Here is an 11,697-nt window from a genome sequence, read left to right as displayed (position 1 = left end):
ATGCAGATTAATTGCTGCTTTAATTTGTTTAGCTCCCTCAATAGGTTTATTGTTAATGAACTTGAATTAGCTGCCATTCTCCCTCTGATGGGAAACAGGGAACTCACATAACAGCAGCATTATCCCCCTCATGTAAGAGCCCGGGGGGGGATCTGTCATTGTTGACAGCCCTGTTTCTCTAATTTGATATACATCATTTAGGGAGTGACAGTGTGATCCTGCAACACAGACACACACAGACACACACAGGTGAAGTTGATGCATCTTTATTTCATGCTCCTACTTTTCATAAGAAAGGACAAACTCAGTAGATTTTCATTCCCTTTTCACAATAAAGCGTCACCCCTAGTGTTTCCCTCTTGCTCTCATATATTTATCTTTCAAAATAAAATGCATTATCTACTCTTATGTACAAAGTTTCTCTACCATGTTTGACCTTCTCATAGTAAATCATCACATTAAAATGTTAAATGAATCGAATACATTAACACTATTTAAATTAGATACATGTACAATTGGGTTTTGTAATCTGGATACACTGCAAGTGGTGGGAATATCGTTAGTGGAGATATTCGCTCAGCGACTTTTCACAGTTTAAATATCAAGACCACAGACACTAGTGTACTCAAAAACAAGGTTGCCATGTTGCTATTCACAATCTTAATATTTTCCCCAGTTTTTTATTGTTTTATTAATTTTACAGAGCTTGGGTTTTTAAATATTAAATATAACTCACAACACAGTAGTCAAAGGAAGCAATGAGGATCGAACAAGCAACTATTTCATCTTCGTACCTTCAAACCAGCAGCTTCTGGTGTTTGATAAATACTGTACTTTGGAAAAAACTGAAGAATCCTGTAGAAAGCTGTATGTCCACAATGAAGATAGTGATAGTGACTTCATGGTTGTTTCAACCCAGCTGGACGTGCACTGTGTTTCAGGGAGGTACTGTTAGATGTGGTGAGGTGCTGGGAGCAGTCAAGGATCATGCAGGACTGGGACTTGTCTTGGAAGCGATGGCATGAACTCAACAAACAGAGGATCCTCTATGCTCCATCAGTACACTTCTCAGTTAATGCCAATATTTGAGGGGTTAAGGTAGGAAAGGAAGTTCTGCAGCATATGGAAAAAGAAGAAATCAAGGTCAGATATTGGGAAAGCATATTATATTGTGCATAAATTATTATATATGTTACAATTTGCTACATTTGTGGCTCCAATAATTAGCAGGTTGCAGGTTTAATATATTTCTAAAAATGTGCTGCATATTTAAAAAGAAAAAATTAAATTAAATTATCTTTAATTGCATGAATTAAGACCATGTAAAACATTTTCTATCATATTCATGGCTCTGGGGTTAAACCAGATTTAGCAGGTTCAGTGTATTTTCTAACATGTCAAGTTATCTTATTCTGCAGCTTTATGGGAAAATGTTTCTCATTATCGTCCTTATCCTCATCAGTCCCAAAAGGCTCTAAATAGTTTGTGTTTCAGTTAGAAGTTGTTGCATGGCAACGCAGGTTTGGCCAGATATGATTTGCTGTGTTAAATTGAATTGCTGGGGGTCTGTCTCATCTGCACCCTATTACTCTATATCAACAGAGTCCCTGGGAGTGCACGTGCTGTGGTCACCGCTCACCTCTTTTCACTCCGGAGCTGCTTATTTTAGAAGAGACCGCAATCTTTGAGGTTTTCTTTGATGATGATGTCTGTCACAGCGTTGAACACAATCTCGACGTTCTTTGTGTCTGTGGCACAGGTCAAGTGGGAGTAGATTTCTTTCACACCTTTCTTCATGTTCAGCTCCAAGAACTGTGACTTGATGTAGTTGCTGGCGTCATCGTACGTGTTGGGGCCTAACAGAAATCAAGGAATGTGAGGATGAGAAGAAAGGTTTCATGGATTTAGTTGCGAAAAGAAATGTTTGTCTGGACAGTTTTGTACTGTGTTGTTTTTTGTCTGTATTATGTCATTTACCACATAGATTGTTTGCACACATGCTGCTATAATCAATGACTCATTCAGTTATAGACTAATTTCATGTCTGATTGATCTGATCTTGTTCCCTGAATTCAGCCTAAATAACTCCAGAGCATTTAAATCAGTCGGTCTCACCATCATAGTCTGGGAAGCAGATACTCAGATGGACTTTCTTGATCTTATCTTCGAACAGATCCTTCTTGTTGAGGAAAAGCACGATGGAGGTCAGTGCGAAGAACCTGTGGTTGCAGATACTGTTGAATAGATGGAGGGACTCGTGCATGCGGTTCTGTAAGGTCAGAGAGGAACAGGGTGAGCTCCCAGTTGACGAGTCTTGATTAAATATGTCACAATGTGTTTGTCGGGTCTCCAACTCACCACTTCGTCGTCCTCTACGAGCACCATGTCGTATGCACTGAGAGCTCCGCAAAAAATGATGCAGGTCACACCCTCGAAACAATGGATCCACTTCTTTCTCTCTGACCTCTGGCCACCCACATCGAACATCCTGTCCACCACAGAGAGTCACGACACACTCAGTCTCCTGGATGTCACAGTTCTGTAAAGTTTTTGCTCGTGTCAGACCTTGTTCCCTACCTGAAGTGCAACTCTTTGCAGGAGAACTGTTCCTCGATGATACCAGTTGTTTTGACTCGAGATCGCAGCACATCCTGCTCAGTGGGGAGGTAGTCTGGCTTGCAGATTCTGTCCAATTCGTTGAGGTAGCTGGTGAGGGCAGAACACAGAAGTCAATCAGGGGTCAGATATGAGAACCATCTTTAATCACTGAGCTGATGCTTTAGTTTGACATGTAACCCCCACTAATGCACCGGCTCCAGTAGTAAGCATGGACTCACTAGCCAGCGGAGTCGTTGAGTTGGTACTCAGCAGCTCTCTCGAAGCCGGCCTGCACACCAGAGTCTTTCCACAGCTTCTTGATGACGTCACCCAGCTCAGAGGGCATTGTGCCTTCCTCGATGGAGTCTGACAAGTTCTGCAGCTTCTGTGCATCTTCCTGTGGTCGGAGGCAAACACAAATCCATCAGTACAGACAAAGCCAGTTCCAGTAATAGAACTATTTATAGGATGAATATGATTAATGTATGATTTCATAGCATATAACACGTCTGTCGTTCATTTTTTTAAATGGAGACCTGTGCAGAGGCTCCGCTGAAATCAACGCCCAGCATCTCCATGCCTCTGATGATAGCCAGAGCAGACTGCAGGATGTTGCCATAGATGATCGCTCTGAATTCGAGCTGTTCCTCTTTTGTGTAACCACCTTGATGCAGAATCCTGAGCACAAGAAGAGGAAGAAGGCAAGTGTTTCAGTTTGGGGGGGCGAAAAAAAGCTTTGTAAATTTTTGCTCCATAAATCCTCTACTTGGTTGATTAGAGGATCTAACCCTGACTTTGCTTACATTCATGTAAAAAAGTCCAGTTCATATAGTATGGGACCAGCCTCGAACTGGAGCTCACAGTGCCACCATGTGGTGTGTAAGTGGGATCTGACTCAGCTCTCAATGCCAGAGTCACTGCACAAAACAAGTGCTGACGAATCAGACTAAGCGGATGTTTGCACTGTTGACCTTTTGTAAAAGTGAAAGGACAGAGATGAGCGAGGCTTTGGCCCCCTGGCTTCATGCCTGACCAATGAGGTTGAATGAACTTTAAGCTGCACTCTGGTTCCTCGCCAGTGTCAAGGTGACACAAAACATATTTCATCAGTTATTGTACTACTTACTTCATTTGTTTTACGATGGTGCTTTTTCCTGACTCACCAGCACCTGGAAGAGAAGACAAGTTTAGCACCAACAGACAACTGCTGTGTTTCTCTCTAGCATCAGACGCTCTGTAACTGTGAGCAGCCATGTCTTTCATTTCATAGTTTCTTAAATGTCTTGTGACATAGCTTTTCAGCTAAATCCACTGTAAAAAATCTCATTAGTAACTGGCCATCTATCTCCATTCAAATAAACATGTGTCAGCTCATCTGCCTCAGTTAACCACAATGGCCATATATTTCACATTCACTGTCTCTGTGTAAGCTGATGTAGAATATCACATGTAACAAAAATGTACGGAATCTGTGCTCGTACGACACAGAGACAGAAGACACACACAAAACGATGTCCGGAAAGATGCAGCTGAAGGTTGGACAGATGATGAGATGCATGACATGACAGCATTGAGAAGGCAGAGTAAAATGTGCACATGCATATCTGTGAATAAGCCACAGCTTCTCCGTGAAATCAGGGTGATCATGAAGTTGTCTGGTTCTGTTTCACATGGAGCCTTGTGATACGCAGAGGACACTAAAGTGGCGAAAGGCTCTGCCAAAGGGGACATGAGAGCTCCTGCTAACATAACAAAACTCCTTTTTAGCTATATACTTGTGGGTCTTATATAAGTGATTCATGTCAGATTAGTTAAAGTTTTATAGACTTTATTTATGCACTTTTGCTGTAACAAATGCCACTGAGCTCCTTTCTACTCTAAGGATGGAGTCAATGCAGACAGGAGGAGAAACATGTCTTATTTTAAATGGAGCAGCTTTTTTCAATTCAATTACCATTGCAGGTCTATCCATAATGTAGACTGGGGCTTATATGTACAATTTAGGTGATACAATTGGATGTACTGGCTAAAGACAAACTTGCAGGCAGATCAGGCTCTCTGCAGCACTAATGCTAAGCTAACTGAGGGCAGGAGGAATGTATCACGTCACAAAGTGAACCAAAGCTGCAGCGTGTCCTGCTCACAAGAGCCACATTAAGCTCCATCCAGACTTAGTGCCGAGCATTTAAAGATGAAGCCGTCACTCCTTTGGCCTCATCCAACCTTCTCAATGGCAAGCTGCTGGTTTTCCCCTGCTCGCAGCCACTAACAATGTTGTTTTACCAATTTGTAGTGCATTAGTAAAAGGTGGTATAGTGACAGTATTAAATAGGTTTTCATCAGATTATAAACTGACCCTTATCCCCTCTGCGAGTTGCTCTTTCACCTCCTGCTCATTAGGGAGTCTAGAAGCTTTGCAGTGACATTAAATCCAGGCTTTAAAGAGGAGCTGTATATCCACGTTCATCCTGCTGAGGACACTACAGACACTCAAGAGGTTTTTGCAGAAGATACAAGAAGTTTCTGACTCAGTATATAATTATTTTAAATGATTAAACTAATGAAAATAATGACAATTAACTTGAGCAGGTGCAACATTTGATTACAAAATGGTATTTCACATGTAATATGCAAACATTAGAGAAAATATAATTATAAGTTTATGCAGTGAGAATGATCAAGGGCCGCACATTTTTTGCTGTTTATATTTCTATGGTTTTATAGCAAATATTAGTAAATAGTTAAATTGAATACTTGATTTACAACATCCATCCATCACCAGTGTAAGAGCACACACACCCATGCTCTACAAAGATTGATTAGCATCTTTTTTTTTTCATTTATCACACTTTCATTTGGGATTAACTTTCTCCTTTTTTTGGTTTATGATGTCACAAACGTAACTCTTACATGAAGGTAACAACAATCAAAAGGTTAACTGACTCTGAATTGTAAAACTTAATAAGAACGTTTTATTCTTTATGTGCAAGTTGAGGGATCAACAAAGACCGGGCCAAGTGGATCTGCGATAAACCTGTTAGCTAATCGGATTGACATATCACCACTGCACTGTGATTCATTTAGACCAAAGACTATGATCTTTTAAGCACCAGTGTCCTTCCATCAGAATTGAAAAGTCACTCTTAATTTTAGGACATAGCCAAGAAAATTACAAAGTACATTTTCTCCCTGTTTTTTTAAACTTATATATGCTCTAATTTACTTATATATTTATATTCTTCAAATATAAAAACAAAGATGTGTCAAATGCTTTGCAGCATTTAAGTTCTGCAGGTTTTTAGAAATATCACATAATGGTAGAAACCTAGCTTGAAACTGAACAAGCTCAAGCCTGCAGCATTTGTATTATGCATAAGAGGTTTGCATGAAAACCTATGTTTTGCATATCATTTTAATGTTCTATATTCTAAATATGCTTAGAAAGTATTATTTATTAGATCAACCTGCAAACTCAATCTCTCTTATCTCTCCTCTTGCTGCCCAGACTTTACTCTTACTAAAGCCTTTGGGGTTTTTCCCAGTCTTGAATTGCCCTTCCACGTTTCTAATAAACTAATGTGGGGATTTATCCAGAAACTAATCATCCTCCCGGCCTGTAAATCCTCTGAGCACACCATATCTTACATCTAACAAGGAGTGAACAGATGTGTCAGAGTGGTTGATCATCACTTCAGATGGCTCCTTTCCAAGAGTTAAGAGTATGAAGCAAATTGGTCAATAAAGTAAAAATAAGACATCCATTAGAAAGTAATCCATTTTTCCATTTCAGTAAATGATCTGCTACATAAACTAACTGTCATCCCAAAACCTGTTGCTTTCACTTCTTGGACTGATGAAATCTGACTGAAACTTTTTCCAATGTTGCCATTTTGTCACAAATAGAAAGAAAAACAGAGTTGGTAAACTACTGAACATTTGACATTTGAACCTGCTGTTTGGAACCAAAAAAAACTTGGTAAGTTCACTTACCAAGCAGTAATAGCTTGACAGTTTTAGAGTCCTTGTCAGCATCTTCTTGGAGTTGTTTTTCCAACTCCTTGGACTTTTTGTCCTCTGCGCTTGCTCCCGCACCCATTCTTTCTTCCTCCGCAAACTCAAGATCCTCAAGGATAGAAATTTTGACGGTTGTCTGTGAGCAGCTGTAGAGAATTGTGCAGCACTAATCGTACTGAAAGGCGATTTCCAAGCGGAAGGGGATTGAGAGGGAGGTGCTTGAGCTTTCCTGGCTCCGTTGGCCTCTTTCGATTAGATGATCAGATGGGTCTCTCTCAAGGATCAAATCAATTCAACAGCTCTACTCGGCAGAAATCCACGGTTTAAATCCCTCGACTTAAAGCCCTGACTTAGGAGGAGCCTCTTCCTGATTGGCCAGTCAATCCAATTATTCTAAAAAGGGCAATCGTGAATGATGTAAAGAATGGGAGGAAATAAACACTCACACACTTGGGTGCAGTGAGATTCTTTGATATCAATGTGTAGGTGTGTGTGAGAAAGATGACACTATAATGGTTGGTAAAAAATGTACATGGTTATAAGAGCCCATCAACCAGTTGAGTGGTCTGAGACCTCCCCCCTCATACGTTTATAGTTGTGAGGATACTCATTGGTATAATGCATTTCCTAGCCCCTCACCCTAACTCTTAACATAAAGCTAACCCTAAAACCAAGTCTTAACCCTCAAACAGCCCATTGAGTTTGTGAGGACGAGCCAAAATGTCCCCACAATGATGGTATTAAACTAAAATTGTACCTCATAACTATAGACAGACATTCCCACACACACACACACACACATATGTAATAAGTATGTATTGCGTGGTTGTGGTGAATATTTATCCATTTATATACATGTCAATGTAAATGCTTACATTTATGTGGAACGTTTCTAGTCTTGACCAATCAAAGTGCTTTACAGTACAGTTTTGCCACTCACCCATTGACACATCCACACACACACTCATGCTTTGCATCTTTGTGCAGCTTTCTCGATCACCTATCACTCGCAAACTAGACGCACAGCGACAGCGGTCAGGGGCAAAATGGGGAAATAAGGCAAAATAAGGTGACCGGACTGCTGACCTTCTGGTTAGTGGACAACTCGCCTGAGCCGCAGGTGCCCATGTGTGGTGCACACTCTTGAGTTCAGTGTCAGTCACGTGGACAAAGCATGGAGGGAGGCATTAAGGTCTCGTAAACTTCTTACAGTTAAGACGTTTAAATCCCAGGTCGTGTGGTGCCTGCTAAATAAAGCAACTGTCACTGCACTGTCCACTGGAGTTTCAGCAATAACATGAACAAAATGTGTTTCTTAAGTTACATCATATACATTTGAATGGGATCATCATGGCTGAGCCCACATCTCATTAATGTCTCTGTTTTCTGTCGGTCAGATTTTAAACAGGGGGTCACGTACAGTGAGCGTGCTGCTGCTGCTGGATTGGAGCAGTTGATCTGTGTACAAGGGTGGAGGTCAGTGGACTTTGTTATGTCCCCGCCCTGCATGTCAGACTTAAAGTGAGATCATTTATTTGGTGTTACCAATGCAGTCAGAAGACAGTGTCATGCTGCATATTTTGGCCAATGAAATGACATTTGGCAACTTTAATATCCCCTAAAAAACGAAAGACGTTTATTTATTTTATGTCTACATTTGCACCGTCCCTTATTAAAGGGTTTTCACAGGCTTGTGTTCTCACTTTGTGCATTTGCTTATTTCACTGCAGATGTGTGAATCGTTATTATTCACTGTAAACATTTAATGTAAGGAAGAAACCACACCGAGAAGCTGTGGCACAACACAGTCATTTACATCACCCCATAAAACTATTTCATTAAAATAAAATCTTGTAAAGAGAGCTGACCGCTCCACCAAAACTAAATGTGAATATTTATGTTATTTTTTATGACCATTGTAAATCAGCCCCATATGTTTGTAACTTTCTCTGAGAGCTTGTTTTGAGGAAGAACAGCTTTAGCAGAACTTCTACTTGCCAGACAGTCTGAGATCTGGTTTAGTGACGTCACGGTCAACAGGCAGCTAAAGCACTGACAGACTGGGACCTCAGAAGAAGTTTGACGCAGGCTTCTGATGTCAAATTCATTTATATAATCATTGTGTCCTGTTTTAAATGCTGGAATTCTTCAAAATTATCAAATAATAAAATCAGAAACAAGTTTAATCATCAACTTAGCTGACAAGCTGGACATATCTACTGTATCTGTAATCAGTGAATCCCCCAAAAACCTCCTCTCCCCCTGCCTCTGCTCCATTTCAGAGTCCAGTATGTAGTGCTAACAGCAGGGTGCTCCAGGTCTAAATCCCAGGACGCTTCCAGGCAGGCTAATCGCAGCAGCACATCTAGTGATGGCGACCAATCCCATTAGGTGGTGGATGGCGTAGAGTCCCTGCGTCTTTGATCTGTTGACGAGATTAACCACAGAGCCTCAGATCAACCCAGGAGGTAGGGGCTTAACACAGCATCTAGTTGGGGTGATGGGTGCAACAAGGACCACGAAAACTGAACATGCAGGACAAATCTAATTTTTATCAAGAGGCCAACTACTTGATATCAGGGTGTGGAAAGGTTTAACTAAAATGTTTCAAGATGCAGCAGTTAATCAGAAGCATTTCACTTGTTTCAACCTCTGTGAGCTGTTGCTCGTTTGTGTCGTGTTATATTCATAAATACACAAGACAGAGTTGATTCTCATGCTTTAGTTTTGTGCATCACCATCCTGATAGGTGATAAAAAAGCATATTAATAATCAAAGACCTCTGCTACATTAGTTATAAACCCTTTAAACCCAATCGTTCCTATCACAGTTAACACCTATAACTAGCGGTTGTGTTTTACAGATACATGTGAATCCTTATCTTGGTTGATGTGTGGTAGCGTTGCAGAACTACAAATCCTCTGCAGGCTCAATTACAAAAGGTTCCTACCCCCTGATGAGCTCATGTGGTTTAGTCTACAAGCTTTTCCACAAGTCTGCAAAATAAATAAGCATACTCCCACTGATGACGCATGAGGAAAACACCATAGCTATACTACCACAGCTTTCACACACAAGATGTTGTAATACCGGCTCATAATCCTATTACACAAAACACGTTGTGGCTCCATCACACAACGACCAATCACCATTTTGTTTGAGGGAACACAGTTTCATTTGGGGCAAGAAAGGAAGCAGAAACTGAAAGTTGGCACCAAATGGAAATTATGTCTCGAGTCAAAATGCATAATTTACCTGTTTCTGCCTGTTCAGTAAAATCTATAGGCTTCCCTGAGCAATGACAGTAAAAACAAGATGTACACAGACGTATCTTTGCCTCTGGAGGAAGTCTTGCATCCAAGGTCAACATATATCATCCTATAGTTGAAGAGGGATTAACCACAGACGAGGCAATGAGTGAAAGGAAGTCAGAGTGGACACGAGCAGAATATATTCATGGATACAGTGAATCAGACTTTCCACTTATCTGTTCACACACAACCAGCAGAATGCATTGTTAAGGGAAGAACCCAATCAATGTCACTGTGGATCTGGGGCCAGATCCAGGAATGTCTTTCTTCTTTAACATTGTGAGATAAGGTATTTTCAACACTCAGACAAAAATAAATGGATCTTGATTTTGAAAATCAGGGATTAAAGAAGATATTTACCAATTAACTTAATTGGTTTGAAAACTATTCTAACTGAATTTCACCAGGTTTGTGAGGATCACTAAAGCTTTATCATATCTTTTATCTTATCTTATTTATGCTTCAAACACTTCCAAGGCTGACAGGAACAATATATTTTTGAAATGATGGAATGTACTAGTGATAAATATTATTTTAGTTTCTGACTTTTAGTTAGAGAAGATTGTTTCCATTTCCTGTTGGATTCAAGGACAAATAAACTAATCATGTGTATCATCATTACTTTTGTATTTATAAATTGTATAAGTTATAATTATAATGCTATAATCTATATCAGCACTTACAATATTTATAACATTTCATAGAGTTTGTTGTTAGCATGTTCTTGATATCATCACCACAGAGCTGGCATGTTGTCAGATTTACAGAATGCAGTTAACAAGAGTGGTGGGCTGCTTTCAGTTTAGCTACTTCCCCATGAATACCACAAGAGGGCGCTGGCTACTCGGTAAACAAACCTTTGCACTTTGCACTTCCTCAGTAAACATCTGTTTACAGCTGCAACAAGCTGAACAACCATTCAGATAGATTTACTCTCAATTGCAAAATATGAAATAATCAATGTTTAATGCAGTGAACAGTGTTCCACCATGATACATTATATCAGTTCCTCAGATTAATACAATCAACTTGATGTATTCATGTTTTTTGGATTTTGTTGATGAATAAATTATACTCAGCTTTGAAGTGTCGTCTCATTTCATGCATGTTTGCAAAGCTTCACTGTTGTATCTGTTTATTCATTGCATTGGTTATTAAAGCTGTCTGCCATCTGGCAACAGAATAAATGTGATGGTAAATTGTGCAGGAATAAATCCTTTATGTGTTCAGTCAGGCAGCAAATATAGACCTGAGGTGGCACATCAGCATAAGAGAAGTAAGATACGGAAAAGCAGAGGGTGAGGCAGAGGAAGAGAGAGGAAGGTCAAGCCTTTTCACATGCAGGGTACTGTTATGTTGCTGCACCATTGGATTGAGGTGGAAATGATTGTGCACATTTTTATGCCTCTGAGCCGGTGACAGTAGTGGGAATTTCTTTAAATTTGCTACAAATATTTACTTGAACTCAAGAATGAAGTGATTATTAGCTCTTAGTGTTCAAATGTCACTGCGACCTCATGACAAATGTTTTTGGCCTAAACCCAGTCATTCAAAATTCAAAATAAGAAACAGTGGTTATAGGAGACTATTTGATTAAAATATCCTTTTTCTAAAAACGACCTTAAAGTGTGTTATGGACCACTTATTATTGTGAAACTATCTTATTATATATTTACTAAATAGACATTATTATTGTTTCATTTTTATTTTCACTACTGCTGCAACTTTCCCCTCTCATATTTCCCACAGATTTGTGGTTGTCATGGCAACAGCA

At 39.8% G+C, this 11,697-nt stretch overlaps 1 protein-coding gene across 1 annotated transcript; it reads right to left on the bottom strand.

The window, feature by feature from the left end:
- Window positions 1-250: 250 nt before the first annotated feature.
- On the bottom strand, window positions 251-6,959 carry gnat2 (guanine nucleotide binding protein (G protein), alpha transducing activity polypeptide 2). The gene is made up of 9 exons (XM_069526314.1): window positions 6,589-6,959; window positions 3,725-3,767; window positions 3,135-3,276; window positions 2,838-2,995; window positions 2,578-2,706; window positions 2,359-2,488; window positions 2,116-2,269; window positions 1,640-1,856; window positions 251-1,113 (listed from the first exon to the last, which is right to left on the bottom strand). The coding sequence occupies exons 1-8, from the start codon at window positions 6,692-6,694 to the stop codon at window positions 1,666-1,668; spliced, it is 1,053 nt and encodes a 350-aa protein (XP_069382415.1). The 5' UTR covers window positions 6,695-6,959; the 3' UTR covers window positions 251-1,113; window positions 1,640-1,665.
- Window positions 6,960-11,697: the final 4,738 nt, after the last annotated feature.

The sequence above is a fragment of the Paralichthys olivaceus genome, chromosome 6 (genome assembly GCF_024713975.1).
Source record: "Paralichthys olivaceus isolate ysfri-2021 chromosome 6, ASM2471397v2, whole genome shotgun sequence".
Classification (NCBI taxonomy): domain Eukaryota; kingdom Metazoa; phylum Chordata; class Actinopteri; order Pleuronectiformes; family Paralichthyidae; genus Paralichthys; species Paralichthys olivaceus.
This window is presented reverse-complemented; position numbering and strand designations above follow the sequence as displayed.